Source organism: Pollicipes pollicipes, unplaced genomic scaffold (genome assembly GCF_011947565.3).
Source record: "Pollicipes pollicipes isolate AB1234 unplaced genomic scaffold, Ppol_2.1 Scaffold_6138;HRSCAF=7277_pilon_pilon_pilon, whole genome shotgun sequence".
Lineage (NCBI taxonomy): Eukaryota > Metazoa > Arthropoda > Thecostraca > Pollicipedomorpha > Pollicipedidae > Pollicipes > Pollicipes pollicipes.
The window spans coordinates 35,217,640-35,242,127 of NW_023596818.1; the positions used below are offsets into that span (position 1 = coordinate 35,217,640).

The 24,488-nt window shown below is 52.4% G+C and overlaps 2 protein-coding genes across 3 annotated transcripts in view; both read right to left on the reverse strand.

Annotated features, from left to right (window-relative positions):
• The window catches only part of LOC119105684 (protein tilB homolog), a 55,605-nt gene that overhangs the window by 24,904 nt on the left and 6,213 nt on the right, over nucleotides 1-24,488 (reverse strand). The gene's annotated exons all lie outside the window — the stretch shown is intronic.
• On the reverse strand, nucleotides 1,615-20,570 carry LOC119105683 (glutathione synthetase). Of its 2 annotated transcripts, none has more exons than XM_037229150.1 (10): nucleotides 20,509-20,570; nucleotides 12,236-12,366; nucleotides 6,610-6,652; nucleotides 5,124-5,197; nucleotides 4,543-4,707; nucleotides 3,613-3,766; nucleotides 3,366-3,470; nucleotides 2,720-2,994; nucleotides 2,247-2,411; nucleotides 1,615-1,765 (listed from the first exon to the last, which is right to left on the reverse strand). In XM_037229150.1, the coding sequence occupies exons 1-10, from the start codon at nucleotides 20,527-20,529 to the stop codon at nucleotides 1,735-1,737; spliced, it is 1,164 nt and encodes a 387-aa protein (XP_037085045.1). In that variant the 5' UTR covers nucleotides 20,530-20,570; the 3' UTR covers nucleotides 1,615-1,734. The 2 variants fall into 2 exon arrangements, with proteins under 2 accessions (XP_037085045.1, XP_037085044.1); XM_037229149.1 differs by lacking the exon at nucleotides 12,236-12,366 and adding an exon at nucleotides 19,024-19,154.

The following is a 24,488-nucleotide window of genomic DNA, read 5'->3' on the forward strand; positions in this document are numbered from 1 at the left end:
AAGAGGATGAAAGGATAGACATCGTAGGTCTACAAGGAGCACCGTAAATTAAGCCGAGACGTAAGAGAAATAAGTTTGAATTAGCAAAAGGTAGGATTAGAACTATGAAGAGGCAGATGTCATTTAGTGAAGGAGTAGTGAATCACTGAAATGGACTGCCAAATGAAGATGTAGGAAGTCCCTGCCTGGCAAAATTTAAAAATTGTGTGGACAAGCTCTGTGGGGTTAAGGATGTCATTCATAGCCAAATGCAGGCCGGTCAGGTGGTAAGATTTGCTCAAGGATGGGTGGGGAACCTAGGGTAGACCAGCCTCCATGGGCCCTTGTGGTTCTTTGTTGGCCTGATGTCTTGATGTGTTTGTCTTTATTTGGTGAGAGCATGCAGTCAGTGTAGGTTTAGTGGATGACATGCATACCATACTGGTTCTCTGAAATTTGAGTGGATGGTGAGGTCAGTTATAAAAAGTAGGAAATCTACCCTGTCTTCTTTACAATGTGTTCAGGTTGAAACAACACCTTTGGTAGTAATATTGTTAATGTTTATAGATTACCATGGAGCCTACCTTCCATCTCATTGTAAGTCAAGTTTTGTAGCCTTTTTCAAAAAAGCTTGTCACCTTGTGAATAAGAACCAGCTCATTCCAGTCATCCCTTGCAATTTTTACTATCACATTTCTGCAGTCATATTCATAAAAATGCAGCATTACTTAACATAGTCACAGACAGCTACATTGCTTTCATCATTCATGCTGCCCAAACTTCCTGGCACAAAATCGAAAACGATTATTTTTGAACAATGTATATTTGAGTAACTCAATTTCTGGGGGTCACGGGTGTCATATCCTGGAGTTTCATAACCTAGCCCCAGCCTTCATTGCTTTTGCTGTTTGCACATACCATCACTATGTTACATCATATACCCTGTATTTCTACCTGTATTTCTACCATGGCAGACCATGTCAGTTGTTCCTCACTGAGCTTATTTACCCTGTTCTCAACCACTTGAAACATCATATCATGGGGAAGGCAGTGTTCACTGATGCTTTGTTATCCAGAACAGACCAAAATCTAGCAGATTCCTATAAGATATCGTATCACCTTATTGCTTCTATTGTGTGCTTACTGCAGCACTATAGTGATGAAAGAATAACATTCACCTCTCATAATATATTTATGCCTCACATTCCACTTTGCCCTGCAATATGCACAAGAACTTTACATTGCAAATATCCCCAAGGAGTCAGATATCTTAACTGAGTAGCCCTCAGTTTGACAATTCATAAGGTTAAAATGTTCAATATGCTCATAACACACATAGACAACACATTTGTTAATTTTGTGCACAAACAGTGCAATAGTGAGTCCCAATATGAGTTTTTCAGTGCAGAAAGTGGTCATGTGGAACTTGATGCATATCATATGCACCTAAAAAAGCTGCTGCCTGCTATTGGGCATAGCTTCAGCAACATTTGCCACAAATGAGTTCTTCAGTGAAGTGAACAGCATGGCATATCTATGTATGAAAGAGAGAGAGACACACACACACACACACACACATACACATTTTTATATTATATATATATATATATATATATATATATATATATATATATATACATATTATATACATATAAAGGAAACCACTCCACACCCTGTAGGTGACCTCACAACCCCAAGGTCGCTGCTGGTTGCTGAGTTTCGACCCGAGAAACTTCGAAGCACATGGGGGCGTCCTCAGCTCAACTGGGTGTTACCACGTTGATCACTAGAATGGAAAAGTGGCACTGTGTCAGATCTTCTGTGTTTGGGTTTACTAAACCCACAAAACGTTACTGCAATTTTGATTTTCTGTGGTACCTGCCCTTCCTGCCAATGCAAGCGACAGGCAATGCCATATGAAATCAGCAGTCAAATGTGTTTGCATTTCCAATAAAAACCTCACAGAGATGCCCCATGGAAAAAAAGAATGAGCAATGACCATTGAACTACAGAAGGCAGCAAGCACCTGTAACACTACACCACAAAGCCAGAATAATAATAAAACAAGAATTTAATATACCAGAAATGCCAGAATTTGGGCACCGGGATCATGGTGAGAGCAAGGCTTGTACATTTGGTTGCATTTACATTGCCAACAGTGGGCATCCGACAGTTCTGTAAACGAGGTGCATTAGAAGCCCCGTCAGAGTCCGTCACAGGTGCGCCCAGCCGGTCTGAAGACGCGGCCGGCCGTGCCAGGCACCCACCCGTCGCCGGACGAGGCTGCGCCGGACCCGTCCTCGTCCCAGTATACCAGGAACGGCGAGTCCATGGCGCCGAAGCCGGCGATGATGCCGCCCTCCTGCACCGAGGACGGCTTGGAGCGTAGTGTGAAGCCGCAGCACTCGTTGCAGTAGGTCTGCTCTCCATCCCTGCCGTGAGACAGGTCAGTCGCCGGGTCAGAGAAACGGCCGACGTCGACGTCGTCCGCCAGCGGCCGAACGTCTGCGCCGTTACGCAAGGCAGCTCATCAGCCAAGAGGAGTGACTTACTCGGCAGTCTGGGGTTCTGGTGAGCGGCTGTCACTGGTCAGTGCCCGGCGCGCAGCAGTGAGCAGCTAGTACAGAGCTTGGCGAATCTGGAGACACACTGCCAGCTGCCAGCAGCCAGCGAGCGGCCTGTCCTGCGGCTGGGGGCGGGGATCTCCGGCGTAGCAGCTCTGAGAGCGAGCCCGGCTCACCCGAGTATGTAGCCGAAGATGCCCAGCTCGCCGACGGCTTGCACCAGCTCCGGCGAGCCGTGGCCCGGCCGCAGCAGGTAGTTGGGCTGCACGTGCGGCTCAATCAGCTCCATCAGGATGAACGCCGTCCGCTCGGCGCTGTCGCGCAGCCGCGCCAGCGTGTGCGCGATCTCCTCGCCGTAAATGTTGTTGCCGCCACCCTCCCGCTGCGGCTTCAGCACATACCGGTGCGGCGCGGCTAGCGCCATCTCCACGGCGGCGTCGCCGTCCTCGTCCTGCAGCAGTGGGTCGGCGTCATCGCGGCCTGGTCCGGCTCGCACGCCGACGAACGGGGCAGACAGGGGCGGGCAAAGGTGTAGGGTCGCAGACTCTAACCCAGAAATTGGTGGGGGATCCTCGGTTGCAACACGATGTGAGAAGTTATGAACTGTGATCCAGAGGGTGGCTGACAGGGCAGCGGGCGGTCCGACGGGCTACGCAGCGCCTGTGTGCAGCAGCGCCTTTGTGCTAACGTCACGTGTCAAGTGGGAACATCCGTAACACGTAGCTGGATGTGGTTACGGCTCCGTACCGTATCCGCCGCCGCGCTCACCATGTCAGGCGAGTACAGTCCGACGAAGCGTACCGCATCCGCCGCCGCGCTCACCATGTCAAGCGAGTACAGTCCGACGAAGAGAGATCTGCAGAGCGTCACCTCCTGGTCACGCAGATAGCGCTCCAGCACGCCGGGACGGCAGAGCTCCTGCTGCACCTGCGCCAAACACAAACACAGACCAGCTGATCGTCGCTCTCCCCGCCTTCGCTCCAATGTCCCGCCACCCGCGCGGGGACACGTCATGCGGGCGCCGCGGACGCTCCCCCCCCCCCCCCCCTCCGGAGCGGCCGCCGTATACCTTTTTGGTGCCGGCCAGATGCAGCTGAATGCTGGGCGACTTGATGGCGCGCGAGCGCTCGATCAGCAGGCGCAGCTGCCACTCGCGCTCGCTGGGGTAGTGGTCCGGCGAGTAGCCCACGCGGTAGTACACCACCGCCACCTCGTGGCCGTCCCTGGCGGCACGACCCGTGGGGGTCAGTCAACGTGCACACCATGGGGCGGCCAGCCGCGCTGAGTACCATGGGAAGATCCCCACTCAGTCACCCTGGTGATTTCATCTGCTGCAAATAAAAGAAGCGTGATTAAGTTTCGCATGAACAGAATGTCCTGAAGGTAGTTTTCATTTCCATTTCAGCTAATCTGCTTGATGACGAACTCGACCTAAACCGAAATTAACGAATGACGGATTCACGATTTTCAGAATCAAAGATACTTTTCTGGTAAATTTAGTCCAAATACTTTGATCGGATGGCTTTCTGAGATCAGAGCCCGCGCCAAGCAGCGTCCGTTGTGTGAACCCTGGTTCTACCCAGTCCGTTGTGAAGCTCCAGCTCGACGCTATAATTTTGTGGAGAAGTTTAATGCGCCGAAGTGCATGGCATGGTCAGCCCCCCCCCCCCCCTGACCTCACGTGACCTCGAGCTGACGCCGTCACCGATAGCCAGCCACCCCGACCAGAGGCAGACAGCGAGCACCGAACCGACTCAAACCCGCCCGTTCCGCCAACGGCGGGTTAAAAGCCCGACGCTGTAACCGATTGAGGTACAAGGGCGGACCAGATCGACTCTGAGCCCCGAACTGCGATCTGCGGCTTACTGGACATGGCAACATCGTCCGGAAACACTGCAGATCGCCCCGCTGCAGCGAGACACCAGGGCGACGTTCAGCCCCACTATCGGGCGAAGCCGAGCGCGATGGGCTGGTGTGCTCCCGGTGGTTCGGCACTCACACTATGAGAGCTCGGCTCTCGCCCAGCGACGCCTGGCTGAGCAGCTGTGCAAACGACCTCCGGATCACCCTGATGCCCGGCCGCTGCCGGTACACCTGGAACTCGTGGAATCGCTGGTCGCAGATGTTGATGGTGCGGTCCTCCACCACGAACAGGATCACCGCCCTGTCCGGCCCGGGTCGCCGCGGTCAGCGTTCAGTCCCAGTCATAGCACGGCAACACCTCGTAGCCATAACGCAACACGGCACGTTCATGTTGGGATTCCGCAGGAAGTCTGGTACCTATTGTCATGCTATATTGTGGCGGCTTCACAATGGCCTTCAAGCAAATATATACACATGCGACATGGTTTTCATCGCCGTCCATCACAGTACTGAACGGACTGCGCCATCTCCTAGCACACTCATCGCTGGTCTTTTCTCCCAGTACAAGCGGCAACGCTACACTAATCAACTCCGACATCAGACGAATGCAACAAGGCGCCAGCGGTCATCCGGAGGTCGATGGGAGAGCTGGATGGTCACGTCCAGAGGTCGCCGATACACGACGGTGGCCCGGAAGGCCGGTTCGGCGCGACATACCCAGCCACGTTGTACTTGTCCCAGGCGTGGATCATGCCCGTGGCGATCCCCTCCAGGGAGGTGTTGGCCGGAATCTGCGGCAGACCGGACGGTGACGGTCACAGGGCGGACAGGCCCCTGCCATCTACACCAGGAGCGGCACGGAGGGGGACGTCACAGAGCGGACAGCCCCCTGCCATCTACACCAGGAGCGGGACGGAGGGGGACGTCACAGAGCGGACAGGCCCCCTGCCACCTACACCAGGAGCGGGACGGAGGGAGGCGTCACAGGGCGGATAGCCCCCTGCCATCTACACCAGGAGCGGGACGGCGGGAGCCGTCACAGAGCGGACAGCCCCCTGCCATCTACACCAGGAGCGGGACGGAGGGAGCCGTCACAGAGCGGACAGGCCCCCTGCCACCTACACCAGGAGCGGGACGGAGGGGGACGTCACAGAGCGGACAGGCCCCCTGCCATCTACACCAGGAGCGGGACGGAGGGAGCCGTCACAGAGCGGACAGCCCCCTGCCATCTACACCAGGAGCGGGACGGAGGGAGCCGTCACAGAGCGGACAGGCCCCCTGCCATCTACACCAGAAGCGGGACGGAGGGGGACGTCACAGGGCGGACAGCCCCCTGCCATCTACACCAGGAGCGGGACGGAGGGAGCCGTCACAGAGCGGACAGCGCCCTGCCATCTACACCAGGAGCGGGACGGAGGGGGACGCCACAGAGCGGACAGGCCCCCTGCCATCTACACCAGGAGCGGGACGGAGGGAGCCGTCACAGAGCGGACAGCCCCCTGCCATCTACACCAGGAGCGGGACGGAGGGGGACGTCACAGAGCGGACAGGCCCCCTGCCATCTACACCAGGAGCGGGACGGAGGGAGGCGTCACAGAGCGGACAGCCCCCTGCCATCTACACCAGGAGCGGCACGGAGGGAGCCGTCACAGAGCGGACAGCCCCCTGCCATCTACACCAGGAGCGGGACGGAGGGGTACGTTAGAGCGGCACATCCCGGCTAACGGCTCCCCGAAAGGCCACGCCAGGAACGACACGGTAGCCTCACACCGCAGCACAAGCGAATGGGCCACACCAGGAGCGACAGCGCGCGCCCCTGCGGGACGCACGGACCGGCGCCCCCTCCCTCTCCCTCCTCGATCCGGCCGCGCCAGGAGCGGCAGGGGAATCTTACAACCGCGGCATACACACAATGGCAGTCGCACCAGGAGCGGCAGGGGGCGTCACACCGAGACACACGCCGACTGACTGATCGGCACATCACACCGTGTCAGTGTCAATGCCATCGATATGTCAATATCACGGTGCCAATGCTGCGTAACAATACATATCCATTTGACAGCATTCGATTCATCGCGTTAGTTCAACATGAGAGGTTGCGAGATAAAACCAGACAGTATTAAATGTGCAACGCAAGCGCTACTAACCGGCCGATTCTACCCGCCACTGACACCGAACGAGTGGTAATGCCTCCGCTCCTCACCTGGTCAGTCTTGTCCAGGTGACCCAGCACGGTGAGACCGTATCTGAAAATGCACTCGGTGAGGTATGGACATGCTGCATGAGAGGGTATTGCGATACGATCTCTGATAACGTGTAACATTGCTCAGTGTGCTAGTGGAGACAGCACACACGTGATAACGTGTAACATTGCTCAGTGTGCTAGTGGAGACAGCACAGACGGCACGTGCACAGCACACGTGCGCAGCACACGTGCACAGCACACAAAAGAACACTCTGTGAACATTCAAACGCCTCAACAAAAAAACCGCAAATCCGCAATCGTTAAAATGACATGGTAAAACGACGCGCCGAGCAAACAAGCAGGGTGGGGTCCAAGTGGTGAGTAGCATGCCCGCCCAGCGACCGACCCCAGCAACTAGTACCAGCGGGTTCCGATAGCCTAGTAAAAGACGTTAGCCTGCCACGCCCACAAGACGGCCCTTTTCCGAGGAATAGAAGCCCTGGTATGCTGGGAACATTGGGTTGAATGTGATTTTGGTATGCGGGTTGAAGCTTCTTGGTTAACTCTCCACAGGGAAAGGTAGATGCAGCCCATTGCCGATTTTCGGAGATGCTCACCGAACCGCTAGCTACGACCACCGTGTAATTGCAGACTAGTTGGGTTGCTCACTTATGTGCATGACCTGTAATTGTATGCCCAAATTGTCTACCATGTCAGGCCGCGTAGATATAGCTTTGTAATCAAAGGTCTGCGCTGCTGAGGCACGGAGGGACGCCGTATCGCCAATCATTCTGGAAACGAAACGAACTATTTCATCTTGTCCGGTGGCTCTGAAGGTGCCAAGATCCTATCTGGTGACTGGCATGAACATCCGTGATCTTTACATACGTCATATGGGTGTTATGGCACATCGAATGACATGCTGAAGCCCCGTCAAGCTCTCCCACGAGACCACTGCATTACGAGCCGAATAACGTCACAGCCGATCCGTAAGGGTCATAACCGCTTCCTGAGCACTACAACCGCTTCCTAGGCTTACAACCATTTCCAAAGCGTCACAACCGTTTCCAAGGCGTCACAACCATTTCCTAAGCGTCACAATGGCTTACCAGGCGTCACAACCGTTTCCTTAGCGCCACAATCTTTTGGTAACCCTCACGACCGTTTCCTAAGCGTCACAACCGTTTCCTAAGCGTCACGAAGGGTAATAACTGTTTCTTAAGCATCACGAAGGGTCATAACCGTTTCCTTAGCGTCACAACCGTTTCCTAATCGTCACGAAGGGTCATAACCGTTTTCTAAGCGTCACAACCGCTACCAAGATCACCGGAGGCAATCAGAGACCTCAGAGCAGAGGCGTAATGCAAATCGCCAAACGTGATGCTCGCTGGACTTTTACATCACTTCAACGCTATCCTCGCACATCATGATCGTAACAACACGGCCATCCAAGGTCAAAGCCATGTCAGTCATGAAATGGCACCATACGAACGTAAAATTTCGCCAGGGGAAAATCGTGTCACGGTCTGACCTGACCCAGTTTCACTCCTCACAGGCAGCTATATCAGCAGCGACGACACGAGTTCACACAGAGTGACTAGAAGGGACACGTCCGCCGTAGACGCCAGCGGGCAGCTTATGTGGGCTGGACCTTGACCTCCGCGCGGTGCGGACGTGCCCTCGAGCTGTCGGCCGGCCGCCCGAGCGCGCCTTTTGGTGCAGGGTACCGACTGCTGTAAACCGATATGCCAGACGTACACGAATCATGCTTGATTCAAGCGCTGTGGTTTTTGGGAGCCGAACTTCTCATGTGCTGTAAATCTCGTGATGTTGCTGGCTAAAAGATACATTCACATGCAAAGGAGAAAAGGAGGTAGTTTTCCCCTGAAAGCATTTCCGGTGTATGTAGAAAAAATTTTCAAGCTGAACGAATACAAGCTTACAGAAATGAGCGGAATAAGCGGCGATTCACGGAACAATGGTAATGTTTTGTGATGGTGACATCATCATATTCCGAACAGTGAAGCCCAGCAGCGGCAAATATCGTCGCTCAGGCATCATGGCGTGTACAAACGTCTTGGTTTACTGGCACGTGCGTCGCTTCTCTAGAAGGTACCTCCAACAGGACAAATTAACAAGTGTCATGTTGGACGCAGCTGACCGCCACTGCGGCCGCTTGACCTTACACCGGCCGACCATTCATTGGTCCGCCCCAGGTCGGGCGGCCGTATGGCCCCAGAGCTGCCCCCTCGATCACTCCCTGATACCACTGGGCTGCGCGGGGCGGCGGCAGCGGCCGGGACGGCCGCATCATAACATAGTGTATGTTCAAGTGTGTACGTGAGTGTGTGCGCCCAATACTGGGCAGAGTGTTAACAAGGTATAAAAAAGGAATAAACAAACCGCTTACGTGTATGGAGTACCGGGTAACTGCCCCACTTTTTTAATCTTGTTTTGGTGTATCAGATGTGGGATCGGTGGCGTTTGCGCGGTAGAGCGGCGTCCGTGTTCAACACAGCCACATCAACGCTTCTCCTCCATTCTCGTCACGGGAGGAAAGCCGTGTGGTAATTATGGTGCACGCATCAATGGGGGAAATCCTTTCAGGCTGCAGGCGATGCATGCGAGACTTAAAAGTAAACGCAAATCAGCATCTTCTACGCCACTCGAGAAACGGGAAAATCGTCCGCTCAGTGTGGTTCTACTGTCTGTTCAATTTCTATTCTACTGTCCCAGACAAGACGAGTGGACCATCAGGTATTCACAGTGCCTGCTGTTCCACAGCCGCATCAGTAATAACCGTCGGAAAAATTGTCGATAATGACGCGATGGCCCCGACTGCGCTGCGAAGGAAGCGAAATGACCGAAGCCGGCGAGGGCTCAAACGACCCAAGTTAAAAGTTGTAGAGGTTTTATGGACCTTGCACAATGGGTGCCAAAAAACCGGTTAATTCATTGGATCGGTTGGCAAACCCTTCCCCAATATTTGTTTTTGCACACCGTATGTGGCAGAAGGCCATCACATCGCTGGCAAATGCGAATAAACGATTGACGCTGGCTAGGGTTCATATTAACGCGTTGTGCCCGCCTTTTTAGACGTTCTGAGGTTCACTTCAGCTTAAAATACGGCCACTGCATAAACAGAATGCCTAATAAGGCAAACATTCAAAGATACGATATCTTGCACCGCATGCCAATGAGCGCAATGACGCAGTCCCAACACGCAAAATGAATCATTTATTGCAGCCCAACCGCAACAGATCAGTCAGTGCAATCTCGTCAAAGCTCACCCACGCGCGGTGTCATTAGCTCGAGCCGTGTGGCATACATATTGCACAATGCTGGACCGCGGCGTGGTGTGTGTTAAAGGTGCATTAATTATGCATTAAAATTTCATTTCTTATACTTTTCGTTAAAATTGCGTTACCTCCCAATTATTTGGATGGACAGGGCCCGTCCAATTGTCGTCCTTACATCTTTGCAATCGCTGTACCACATTTTATTTTCCGGAAGCAGGCTGCGAAATACGTTAGAAGCTGCGACGCAACATTTTCCCGGCACTTAATGCAGGTTGCAAGGATCGGACGACGTATTTGTACAGACTGGCAAAACAAATGTTATTTGCCAACCCTTTTCATCAACAAAAAGCATATAAACACAAATCGCATGAAAGCTAGAAAACGCGGGCCGCGAACAAATCCAGTTCTATCCCCCTTCCCCCCCCCCCCCCCAATTTGGGTTCCGGCCCCCTCCCTCACCTTCGAGAAAAAGGTAGGCGAATCCGGGAGAAATCGGTTTCCTAGCTATTTCGGGTGTAAGTTTCGTCGTTTTTCACTGTTCAGCCCATCCGCCCCTAAACCACGCTCCTGCGTCACGGTGGCATGGGGCTTTTGCTGACAGAGAAGAAAACGGGCAACCGGACCACCGAAAATGCCGCTCGATGCGCCACTGTCACGCGCTACCCTGTGCGGACCGTAGCTCCGCCGTTTGCGACACTTTTTATGGGTTGCTTGCGGATCTCAGCGACTAAAGCGGATTGACTTCGAAACAGCTACACCGTGTGTGGCGAGCACACCGTCTGCAATTACGAATCGATCTCAACTACCCGACCCAAAACCGTGCAAAGAACAGGCCGGGAAGCAGCCAATGGCGTCTTTCTTCGAACTGGCGTCAAACGCAGTACGCTCTGGCATGGGCTGACATAAATCGCGTTGTGAAAACTACATCGGGATTTTTATTTGCATCGGAAGTACAGCCTATTTTACTGGGGCTAATATCCAATAGAACATATGCACTTTCCTAGTATTGTCAATCACCAGCCACCTAAGCTATTCCACATTAACCCGTCTAGACCACGATTTTCAGCAGCACCTTCATGGCGATGTCAATCATGTTTGCCATAACGTGTATTACGGATTGCTACATGTTGAACTCGCCACTTTGGGCACTCAACGCGATGCAGTATGCCTGGCGCTGACACGCAACGTTCAATGTGATTAGAAGAACTTTGAAGGTACTAAAATGCAATGCGCATTAAGAAACGCTCGGTTCAGGCAGCTCGGCCATACCAGCCTTCCTCGGCCGTGTCCACTTGCGCGCGTTGCCCAGGCAGCGTCACGCCGACACCCAAATTTAAACAGGATTGCGCGAAGGATGTTCTCCGTACCATGCTATGCTATCAACCCGCCCCAACCTCACCTAACTGACCTAACCTAGCCTGAGGGCCCCACTCCACCCAGAGCGACCCCTTCTGGCCGGAGGCCACCTGTCCGTGGTGTTCATTGCCAACCCAAACAGATAAGTCCCTCTGGAACTTGAGCCCCTGGAACCAGCGGGTCTGCCATCTATCCTGCACCATCCTCCGCAGGCAAGGCATCAATAAGGACATGTTGGCACCCTTCACCGTCTGGTGGCGTCTTGTTGGGCACCGTGCTATCCAGAGCTCAAAACTCGTCTGTTATACACCCTGCTGGCACATATAGACGCTGGCTATACATTTTAAGAGCTGGCAATTTTCGGCTTGTTGCAAAGAGTCAGGGACAATTTCAACGTGGTGTTCTTACAATAGGTCTACAAATTTCGGATAAGCACAACCCTATGAAAAGCCCTCCCCCCCCCCCCAAGTACAGGTAGGTCCCGGAGTGTGGCCGTGGTGTTCATGCCCCGAGGAACGAGCAAGGCCTCCTGCAGCCTGCTCTCGACAATAGCTAGTCATCTGCGTTACCGCCCGCCTAGTCGCATCAAAGTATCGGTCATGAACGCAGTGTGGATAGACAGCTAGCATATGCAAAACACACCAAAAACAGTCGAGGAGTGGAAGAAACACGAATATTAAGCGTTCAAATACCCAGGAAGCTGGAAATGATATCAAAGGGATCACTGCTACTACTAAAAACGAGACAACTACGCGAAGGAGTACTGGCATGTGCGCATTCAGGATGCATCGCAAAGGTAGGAGTCAATGTAGGTATCGTTGAGCTACTCCCTTCCCACCAACCCCAATGGGCATCGCATCATGGGGGCGCGGCGAGCGCTTCTTCTACAAATGGAGTGCCGGGGCCCAGCCGGGCAAGGGATGGAGGGGGAGGGGGGGGGGGGGAGGGAGGGCGTGATCAATCGGTCATGCCCCAGTCGGCCGGCGTACCTATGCATGTCAGAGGTGACTTGGCTCATGGCACTCCAGCCCGACGCAATAACATTCGCTTCCACCTGTGCAATGGTGCCGCGCAAATCGCAGGCGAAATAGTCGACGCGCAGCAGGCCCAGCGAGACCGGCTGAAAGCAGAACAAGCTTCAGTGGCGCCGCCCTGTCGGCCGGGCCGCGAACCTCACCGGCCGCTGGCCCGGCGCGGTGCTGGGCGACGGACGTTCGACCCCGGCACCGCCGGCCGGGGGCGGGCCGTGGGGGGTCAGGGTGAGGGGGCGAGGGTGCGGGATGCGGGGGACGCCCTGCCGCGCAGTCGTGTCGCGACGTGACGCGTCCCAGGCATTGCGGGGGCCAGCTGTGTGGCGACGGGAAAGGCCGCCGCGTCGGCGCCCGGTGGTCACCAGGGCCACGGCTGGAGCGGAGGGAGGCGAGCGCCAGCGTAGCAGCAGCCCACCGCGTTTGCCAGCGGCACAAGCGTTTAGCAGCGGGCGCGCAGGATAACGTGCACGTGCTGGTGCTTGCTCATCGTGGTCTTACATATCGAGGCCATTTCCATGGAGCGTTCGGACAAAATGCAAGATCAGAATTTGATTTGTTGGACTCAAGGTAGATGACAACAAAGCCAGCAGTGCCCATCGAAAGCACACACAAAACACCGACATTTACAGGGGAGCTAACGTCCATTGAAAACGTCACATTTGAAAGAAGATGCAGTTTGAAAAAAATAACCGAAAACCCGACACGAACCTGCTAAACGTAACTCGAACACAGACACATCCACAACAAACCACCTTTCCTCCATGGGGCACCGAGCCACACTCAGGTAACATACAGCCGTGTATCGCTCACCTGGATCTCTAGAAACGTTTCATAAATAGCTGGGAATCAGGAGTCGACCAGATGACCAGGTTGGCACGACGCGGGAGTTGTTCAAGCGGGAAGCTAATTCGTATGTTTGAGCTACTTGATATAGCATAACCTACTACTTGGCCATAGATTAACACACATAAATTAATGGTCCGCCAGGTCCGCAGTTAACGCAAATACAGAGGCGACACTATTGTGCGCGAGCATTTTGCGCGGCAAGTTCAGTAAAAATATCGACTGTAAAAACAGCTCAGAAGCAGCCTCCAATTTGCATTTGGGCGTTTTCACACACCGTTGATCACGCCCTAGTTCCCCTGGGCGTACCCTCCTTCTCTCCTGGTTCGGCCGCGTGTACCGTAGCGCCCCTCCCCCCGTTAGGTAGTCCGTTTGACCGGTAATCTAGCTCGATATGCGAAACATAACTTTCACGTTCCTTGTCACGAAAAGAATCCAACGGAATTCGTCCCAAATGAAACCATTTGCGAAACTTCTTGATGAGTTACGGGTACGTGCAAACGAGACGTCACGGCGCCCAACACTTCTCCCTTGTAATGCCTTGGTTACGATCTGTCAAAACACTTCTATCCTGCATGCGTTTCATACTTCGCACACACCCCTAAGCCACATTGGCGTATTGCAACCAATCGCAGTCCATGAAAGCCCTTGCTTTATCTTAACCTTTAGCGACCGTTACGGGACATCCAACCTCATCATTTGTTCGGAAACTGGTGGTATCAGGTCATTGTCTTAGCCTTGGGAACATAAATATTGCAAACATTAGGCTTGATGTCATCCCCACCCTTTCTTCCCATCTCAAAGCCGACACACCGGTGTCTGGGCACGGCCTGACGCGATTTTCGGTAAGTTCGGTAAGTTCGGTGACATTCTTGTTTGGCAAATCGAAAATTTGGAAACCCCTTTTTGGTTTTGATGTCTATTGTTGTTTCTTTGGTTTTCTGGTTTGTTTTGCTGGTGTAGGCTTTTTTACGCTTTGTCCGAACCTTTTGAATGGATGGACTTCTGGGATCAGAGCTCACGCTAAACAGTACCTGTTGTGCGAGTATGACCCCCAGCGTACGATCGCGCAATTCCATTTCAACGGCAGAATTTAGCGGCGAATGCTTAACGTGCCGCAGTGCCCGGCACGGTCCGCCCCGCCCTCTAACGTCACCTGACCTTTAGCAAGCAAGGCCGCTACCACCAGCCGCAGGCCATGCCTGTCAAGGACAACTAGCGAGCGCCTAAAGCGACCCGACCCACCCCGCCACGGGTGAGTGAATTGGAGGGCAGGCGCTCTAACCAACTGGGCAACGGGCAACGGAACGGACACTTGGTTGTTGGTTTTTTGTCGCACGAAATTTTTGAAGCCACAAAGCTATTCAATCAGGTTACTCTATTTCGGATGCTGAAAATTGTGACGTCCCTTTAAAAAGCAGTTTGCAGTCTGACAGCCTCATGTATCCAATGTTTGACGCTTGTTGGGTGGGCAAATGTGGGAACTGGCACGAAATGGCAGTTTCTACATTTGAGGCATTTGGTATTCCCACATTCAGATGTTCCGTAAAGATCATACTTCCATGCACTGTATTTACCCAAAACCTGCTCGGCAATGCATCTTGAAACGTTGTTATCCACACCATATGCACTGCCGAGGGGCTGACAATATGTTTTACTCAAATTATGTGAAGAATGCACGAAAGAGTGCTTACGATATCCTAAAAAATATAGAACAATTTGATGAAGTATGCAAATTTTCTTACGTTTAATTTCTAAGCGTTTCCATTGAATCCGAATGCTTTACATACTCCTTATTTCATTGCGTTACTGATTCTAATCTTAGATGGCAGCGGATCGCAGGGATGACCTTGATAATGGATTTGAGCCAGGTGAATCCATTATAACTACACCAGTGGTTTCCTTTGGTCTTTTCCTCGTTCCACAGATGTATGGACATTTTAGCTGCCAGTACAAGTAACTTTCCGATTGAGCAAAGAATACCCAATGGCAGAACAAACCCTGGGACTCATTTGCAAGGCTGATGTGTTCAACAATTTGTCACCACAGTCTGTGCTGCATGAATTCTCGCCTCTCAACTTGATTCGGTTTCTTTGAAACGGGCCTGTCAGGTCAAACGAGCCCGCTCCTAACCAACAAAAAAGTTACGCCATATTAGAGCCAGATAAGGCGCACCGTGCAATACGAGTTTCTAGAAATGTGCCTGGAAGTGCCTTTCATCCCAGGCAATCATGAAACACACGGAAACGAGGAGGGAAGACCGCAAACTTGTGGCTTGGCGCTACTAGTCCACACTTCGCATACCTAGCCATTGTTATAGACAAAGCGAATGTCGCTCGACGCAGTTTTCTAGACAACCTTCACCTCCGCCCCGAACTCAAAGTCCCACGTGTCATTTACGTGACCACGTTTCCAGAACGACACAGCGAGGGGGGAAGGGGGTAGTGGTGTATCCCCCGGCATGTCGTAGAGATTCACGGCAAGGACAGCACCAATATCTCGTTTCACAAAGTTCAGAGGCCGCGGTCCTCAGCTAAAACGAGAAAGCCTGCATACGAATCACCTTCGCGCCTGATAACCTGTACGACGAAGAGCCGTGGCTTCGAAAACGGAGGAAATCCTCCCTCGATGGGCACCTGAGCCGTGTGTGTCCGTGATGAGTATCATAGGTAGTCACTGATCAATGCCTGAAGCTCTGAGACTATTCCAGTCTCTGCAATACGAAATTCCAAGGCCGGAGATCAGATGAGCGTATTAACCCCGCGCGCGGGTCGTCTACCCTCTCGTCTAATGTCCACCCTCGTCTACCCCCTCTCACCAAGGTACCGCTTCGGCAGTTGTCGCCGCCCGCGTCCACGCCGGGCGCAGAAGACTGCTCTTCTCTCCGCCTCCGCCCCCGCCCCCGCCTGTCATCTCATTCTTGTCACGTCAAGGTGACCCATACAGGCACTCAATTATAACCGCTCACGCTACGCGGAAGACACACTGACACAGGAAACGCTGGCATCACGACAGCATGCACTGGTCCTTCGCAACCAAGGGAAGGGCTGTGCATCACATGAAACTGCAATGTTAGCGAGACAGCGTTCCATGCTACTGTCGGCGTTCCACAAAACGCTTGGAACTGCCAGCATTCGTTTATATTTGTACTGTTGCAAAGCGCCGTGAGGGACACACTTCTAGTTCGCAGGCAAGATGCATGCTTTGTGTCGATTGACATTACTGACATCATTCAAGTTCGCAAAGTTTGCTGCATGCTTGAAATCGTGGTTGCATCTCTTGCTGTCTACGAGCGCCGGCCTGGTAAACATTAACAGATGGCACATATTTACGGATGCTTTGATTTTCGCATACAAGATGATCCTCTTCAAGGGCGCACATCCCGCTCGGGAGCCCTCATGAAGCGCAATTTCTCAGTTTTCACAAGCTTCGTGGATTCAGAGACAAGCTTTCGGGATTTTCCCATCTTTAACATTCAGATGCGAGTTTCTGAACTATGCGAGACGAGATAATGAGCTGTCGTGGCAAACGAGAAAATTCAGGATCAAATATGGGCACCCGCAACACAATAAACACCTATTCAAAGTAACATGCCAGTAATCGCATGATTCTAGGTCAACTAATTGATCCCTTCACAGAAGGGTTGATTTCCGCGACTTCAAATTTGTAACGCCGCGCCACCACGCTGCTCGAATATCTCACTATATTGCAGTTTTCGAAATGTCCGTCCGCCCGTCTGTCACGCACAGATGCATAAGCGGCCCAGCGCGGCTGTCAGCTGGCCATGCAAACTTTGGCACGCAGCCAAGCTAGCAAAAGCGCATCGCAGTATGAAATGCCGGATTGCATCCCACAGGCGCGGCGGGGCACCGTCGGCAGGACAACGAAAACAAAGGAAACGCGAAATTCGCAGGATGCCAAAAGTCGCACATCGGAAAAACAGGTGGAAGTGAGAGTAGCTGAACACCCAGGCGCGCGGGCACTCATGAGTAAATAGCCGATTCGACGGTTTTGGCGCATTTTCAGAATCGAAATCAGTTTATGGAGACACGAGATCACACGTGGAACAGACTGCACCGTCTCGGTGCATTTACCGCACAAATCACTCAAGCATCCCAACACTGTCCGACCGATAACAAAGTCGGCGACCGAACGGAAAGCGACCAATGTCCGCTTAAGACCCAATCTCAAATACAACACACTTACGCCTAAACCGAACGAAATGGTTTTGATGTTTATCGGCGTTTTAGGGCGCGCCGACTGCAATGATCATTTTGCGCTCGGGTCATGTAATTGACGCTGACAGGAAGCCCAGTTCACGGTGAACAATGTTCACCTAAAATATTTGTATATCTCCCAGAACATTGATCGCAATCGTCCAAAACGTCTGTCACCGCGACCTTTCCGTTTCGTTGGTGCCAAACGCCGCGCCCCACGGCCGGCGCGCCAGCGACTGTTTATTTATTGAAATCGCGAGTTTGTACTGGCGGTCCTCCGCGCCGGATATTCAGGCGTCACCGTGCGTTCTGTAGCCAAGGTCGACGTTAAAAAGGACAAGAAGGATTCGGCTGGGACAAAAGCATGCAACTGTACTGGCGCTCATATCCATTTCTGCGTAAAGTGGCCTTGCGCTGCCGAAAGCAATAACTGGACTCGCTGGTTCCACTTCATACATACCCCGCAGTATATCGCATATCCGCGCATGAAGGGACGTTTGGCAGCCAAAAGCCATAGCGACAAGGGGCTGAAATATTGTCACTGAGACAATAGCGTTTACACACAGCCGTTCTGCAGCAGCCCGGCAGCGTGTGGCTAGCGCGTTCATTGACCACGCGCTGCCCAGCGCAATACATGAACCAGATAAATTTATCACATATCGTGCTAGTTGTTAAACTCAGTCTGAGTCGGAATCTTCAAATTTTGCTTACGGTGGCCGGGAATGAAGTTCTTGAAAACCTTTCGGCAAATGCTAATACACATTTTTCAGTTCCCAACAAATTTAGGCTCCCAGGACTTGTACGGGGTGAGGTGATAGTGGTGAATGTTTCAAGTTTGACCCGCACTTCCGACCCCCACCCTCCAAAATTTTCTACCTGGCTTTGGTCACTTCATGGTTTTAGTCCAATCCCATTCCTATTAAAAACATGGAATGTTGGTGCGATCCTGTCATTGTTTTACTACTGCCGCTTATGTTTTCCCTTTGAAACAGATCCAGTAAAAGCTTAAAAAGCTTATGCAAATGATACCCTTTTGTGCTAATCGGAGCATACCCTAATATCTAAGGGAAACGCAGTAGTTATACTACGAGAAGGCTGGCAGTATTTGCCCAAGACATCTTTTTGGCCAATCCAACCTAACGAGTTATACCCGCAAGCAAAATACATATTTGTTATTACTTACAAGCGAAATACATATTTCGGATTCAGCACCCAAAAAGTTGGAAATGGAACTTTTCAGTTGAAAATCATCAGCAAGCAGTCATGTAGTTGGCCAGAACCTGCTACGATTTGATACAGCAGGCACAAATAAATTTTCAAAATGTTGCCGATTCGTAACGGGCAGGTCAAAAAGTATTAAAACCGCAGTGAGCTCGGTGCCTTTTCTGCGACCATTTGAAAAGCAATCCCCGCCTTGTCTATGAGCATGCTTGGTTCCACAGTGCATATGCAAGCCGATTTATCGCAATTAAACTGTCCGGCTCATGTATCATCGTGGTCTGAAGTAGGTGCACTCAACGCAGTATAACCAAAAACACGTGCAGGATCGTGACACCTCCATACATATCACGTTAGAATCCCGACCGCCCCAGCAAACCAATCGAAGCAACGTTCAGCCTGCCCCGTCCACCAACAGTCGCAGGCAACGGCCACATCTCGCCAGCACCGCAAAAACAGAAGGGTTACCTATGACAATCGTTAAGGACCGAGGAGACAGCGGCGAAACTGCACGCGATTGTGTTGTTCTCCACTTGCTTAACGGTCCGAGTGGGGGCGTCGAACATATAGTCGCTGCGCAGAAGACCCAGGCTCGGGGCCTGAAAAAGCAAACAGCGACATGCGCTCGGTGACATCACGCCAGCACGATGCACTGAGTACCCCAAGCGATGTGACGGCCGAGACGCTCTACTTCGAGATGAAGGCCGTCGCAGCGTGGACAGCGCACGAGGTAACTCAGCGGCGGACAAACAGCACCTGGAAGTACTCGACCAGGTGAATGCGTGTCACGGGAAGCATATGCGGACTCGGCCGGCAGTAGCTTAGATGCGTTAGTGCATTCTGGTCAATGCTATAAAAAGCCAGCAGTCACAGAAAGCGAGCAACGGGAGAGGTGGCAAGGTCAGCATCTATGCAGCTTCTCGCCGCCCCGCCGCCGCCGTCGCCGCTGACGCATCGCCGTCAGGCGATGCGTCTCGGACCAATCACTTCACGACGCAGGCACGTCGACGCGCCGAGGACGTTCGTGATTGGCTGAAGGAAGCGCGGGGATGGCGGCCCGGACGTCCGGCTCGTGACCCGCTGCCTGGCCGGACCACCGGCGGCGGGGATGCAGGGTCAGGGACGGAACTCAGCGGGCGTGTCCGCTGGCGCGGCGAGCTGCGTGTGAAAATAAACGGGAGCGCTGCGAGCCGGGTCCACAGAAGCACCACTGCAGGGCCGGATGACGCCACCCGCGAGGGACGGATCCACGAATGGCTCGACAGTGCATCCAGTTAGCAGGATGTTAAGCTTCAGATCCCGGTGGAAGGCAAAAGGCACGAAAGCGGACGGTGGTCGGAGCACGTTTCAGCCGCACTCCATGAAGAAAACACCAACCGCGAGACGCTAGGCGCATTCTAGCCATTTGTAAGTCTAGCTCGAATTGACATCTCATAGCTTTGAAAAGTTAGCTCAAAGATATTTCAAGTGATTTCAGCTAACTTTGCCGTAACGGCGTCAACCTGACGCTCGAATGCCGTGGAAAATTGGTCATATAGCGGCGACGCACGAAAGCTGCGGGGCAGATAAACACGCAACTATTTCGTTAGACATCACTGACAAAATGCTGCCTCTTATTGTACAAAACAACTGATCTCACAAGCACTTAGAAATTCAAGGAATCTGTGTGAAAAGTTGGAGAAAACTGGGAAAATTGGACCAAACCGGTCCATAGCAGATCATCTCCAACCGGCATACCACTGCAGTTTTTTTCAACAGAACTCAGTGCGTCCGCAACTTAGTGACAAACAAAACAGAATCCACAAACAACGATGTTTTAGTTTGCCAACCAATGCAGTTATTAATATGATTCAACCAATACCTGTAACATCTTCTAGCTGAATAAGACGACTGATGTAAAAGCAAGACATACAGCTTATCCTCTGGCATTATTGAAAATTACCCACGTCTTACCTGGCACAGACCCTCGTCCATCACTTTCTGGTAGATGTCAAAAAGCCGAGCCGTGAAGTCGTCCACCAGAGTATCGTGCTGCCAAACAGGATATTCTGAACTTATAATAAAAGAAAAGTAGGAGTTGTATATACCCCTAAACCGCTTAGTCGCAATTTCGATCACCGCGAGCAGTCGCATGATTGAGCCCAAGTCAGAATGAGACCCGGCTATAGAAGTCAGAATAATATCAATGAAATACAGAAGCGATGTCGAAGACGCATTTCGAGGTTCAATATTCGCTATGTGGCGGGTAGGTGCACAGAAGTACGGCTTTGGCTCATTTACCAGACCTGTATCTTCTACGGTCGTGAGGGGCGCAACCCATGCCACACAGAATAATGACATCCCCAACACCATCCAAAACCAGCACCTTTTTAGACAGCTGGTGAGAAACTGTCTATCGTAGGCCACGCAGAAGGTCAGCTTGTTCATGACGGTCTGCGCCAGCAGCGCGGTACGGAAGCCGCGCTCAGGGAACAGCGAGGGGAAGAGGAAAAACGGGGCGAAGCGTAACTCGTCGTCCGAGGTCGACTCTCGCAGCCGCAGACCGCCGCCTGCAGACGCACACACATACGCACACGTGTTAATCACACACACCGACGGTACACGGGCTGACGAGACGCCGTGTTCAACGTGTAGGCGCGCCACTAACTGACGCCGTCTTCAGACACGCAAACAGATAACCGACAGACACGGGTGGAAAACGCCTACTTATTTTTGTGACCGACACTGTCCGCAAACAAACAGATACGATACTGATTGACACCGCCTTCAGAGACGCGGACACATAACTGGCACGCGGCGGGTGGGCGTACGGACGCCCTTAGTCACGAGCGCAGAGGAGAGCGCGCACACAGACAAACGCCGCCTGCAGACACGCACACACCTTACTGAACATGCGGACACACATACTGACGGACAGTGGCTGAAGACGCGCATACATGTGACTCACAAGTAACGGTTGTGGACACGCGAACACATCGCTGCCAATCATCATGTGGGTGATGCCAGACAAGGTCCTGTCAAAAGACACCAACGGTTTATGCGCTGTAGTGGTTGTAATTGCGTTGCATTATCCGAATCCAAACTCATTGGCCACCACATGACCTGTTGATTAATCTCATCCTGTTCCGGGCATATCGTGTTTAGTTGTCAAGCGCCGATGTAAAGAAAAGTGACAAAACGCTACATTTGGCGACGAGGTGGGGTTTTGTGCGTCGCCAATGTCAATGTTGTCCACAATGTCGGTGCATTTACTAGACGGGTCCACACTAAGCGACTGAGTCCTCATTTCCTTGAATGGTGCGCAGACGCACGCGTCATGGCTGCGCAGCCCTGCAGCCCATCCACTGAGTGGCCCACTGGGAAACGCAAGTTCAATAACCACCTGATTACACCCTCCGGAAGCAGTCAGAACCATGGCCGTCGTCGGCCAATCAGACTTGGACCTGGCGACGCGCCAGCTCCGGAATTCGACACCCCACACAATAATGCCACTGTTGAGCGTCTCAGCTCCCGATGGCACTGTCAGCTGGCCGGCGGGTCAACGGTCGAGCTCGCAGCCAGTCCGGTCATTTCGACCCCACGGCTCCATTGGCATACACCCTCTGCGACAACCATGGCGCGTTGTGTCTGGTAAATGTCCAAACAAATCCCGCCTGGTGTCGCGCAATGTACTTCTACGAAGCGCTTGAGACGAGGTATAAGTATCGTGTGAAATAACTGTTCGGACTACGTCGACTTCTGGCGACGGAGGACATGGTCAGAAAAATTAATATATTCGTCGCGCAATGCATCCTGTAATTGAAACTGCGGGATGTGTAGTCGTTGTATGACGTTGCACTCTCCTAATAAAAGCTCACTGATCACCGCGACCATCTCTAAAACAGCCCAACCGTCATGGGCTGCATCGTGTTTATGTTCGCAAGCGTCGACGAACTGCAAATTGACACAACACGCGCCATAACCAGGACACGTACCCACAACTAGTGCGGGATCTAAACAGAGCTAAAACAAGCCTTACATGGCCACGGCTATGTCGGCATATCTCACACGACCGCCGCAGAGAACGTGGAACATTGCTCTGAAGTCTCATACAAACCTTCATAACGCAGAAGCAATGAGGTTGTGGCAGAGTGCAAACACATTTGGGAGACCCTGTGTGTAACGGATCCAGCAACGCGCCGATGGTTTCTCTTTCACGTCACGTAAAGGGGTACAGGTGGGCAGTGAAATACCATTACTTATTATGTGAGTACGGTCCACAACATTTAAGTAATGGGGAAATGATTTCCTACAAATGCCTACTCAATCAGATGGTCTTAGATGAACTCCTTTGCTTCGGCATAGTCTGAACAGTTGTCTTCATTTATGCTGTCATCTGTTACATGCCACACATTAGTTTAACGAATAAAGTGCCGAGAAGAGTAGTTACCGACCGGTCGCTCAAAAACTGTCATGACAAAAGCTCACACCCGCACAAAATCTTCATTATAACCTGGAATCAGAAACCAATTCACGCTAACATTCAGTCCCCATAATGTATCACAAGAGCGTATCTTACCATGCAGCAGTAGGAAGTCACGTTCATTCTTGGCAACTTCATCCAGCACTTTCTCATCCATCGGGAACTTCAAAAATGGATGCTGGTTCGAGGTCTGTGACATCTTGAATAGCGAAAAGTTACTTGCCTGAGTAACCTGCAAGAGACCAAAGCAACTGGAATAACTGGCTAATTCCGGTACGCGGCTCCTACTTTAATAACGAATCTTGACTTTGTGGCGTTAAAGCCAAAAACTGTGCATGCATAAAGTACTCTTCGAAGCAATAAACTGCCTAGCTCAAAACATACTGTTAAGATGGATGAAGAGAAGCTAGGTAAGAAAACGCATTAAGGTTTTAAAAACCGTGCGTCATTCGCCATCAAGGTTTTGTTTGCACGGGCATATGCCTTTCAGGTGTGAATGAACCTTCAGGCATTCAGTCGGACTTCATGACGGTCCATTTCTCCACCACAAGAGATCCCCCGCGGAAGCCATGTAAACCCCCAGCGGTTCCCTGAGGCACACGAGCCAGATGAAATAACATCAGAGTGTGCTGCTAATTACTGAAAAAACCCGCCTACCGAGGCGGTCCTATCCACAAGTCAACCAGCTCCAAGCGCACTAACATGCCAACTGTACTGGCTGGGTTATGGCTTATGGTACGCTATAAATGCATATGGGTTGATGACATATATATATATATATAATATATATATAATATATATATATATCTGTGGGTGTGTGCGTGTGCGTGTGCGTGTGCGTGTGCGTGGTGGTGCGTGTGCGTGTGCGTGGGCGGGGCGTGGGCGTGGGCGTGGGCGTGGGCGTGGGCGTGGCGTGGGTGGGCGTGGGCGTGGGCCGTGGGCGTGGGTGTGTGCGTGGGTGTGGGCGTGGGCGTGGGTGTGTGCGTGGGCGTGGGCGTGGGCGTGTGCGTGGGCGTGGGCGTGGGCGTGTGCGTGGGCGTGGGCGTGGGCGTGCGCGTGGGCGTGCGCGGGCGCGTGGGCGTGCGCGTGCGCGTGCGCGTGCGCGTGCGCGTGCGCGTGTGCGTGTAACTTCTGTGCTAGGCACCTTCATCATATGGAGATGATCATGAAAAGATAGTTCAAATCGTATGAAATGACATGCGAGGGTAAGTCGCACCTTCTATGATACCGATGCGATCTTGCACGATCAGCTCTTCCATAGCTTTGATTAGTTTCGGCATTATAGCCTCAGGGGATCTCTCTGAAGGAGAGTCTTCTTAGGTGAGCTGTACCCACATGCCAAATCGGCGGACCACCTAGCTGCCACGTGGGGCTGTCCGCATGTCCATACCGACCAGGTGCTTGCGAATTTCTTCGGCTTACTCACCACTCTCCATTCAAGTTAGGATGTGCCCTCTGTAGTCACTATACC

Coding starts and splice junctions, on each gene's coding strand:
- LOC119105683 (XM_037229150.1), bottom strand. CDS start 20,529: ATGGACGAGGGTCTGTGCCAG. Junction 12,367..20,508: donor TGGACGAGGGTCTGTGCCAG/GTAAGACGTGGG, acceptor TTCTGCTTTCAG/CCGGTCTCGCTGGGCCTGCT. Junction 2,995..3,365: donor GACTGTACTCGCTTGACATG/GTGAGCGCGGCG, acceptor CCACTGCTGCAG/GACGAGGACGGCGACGCCGC.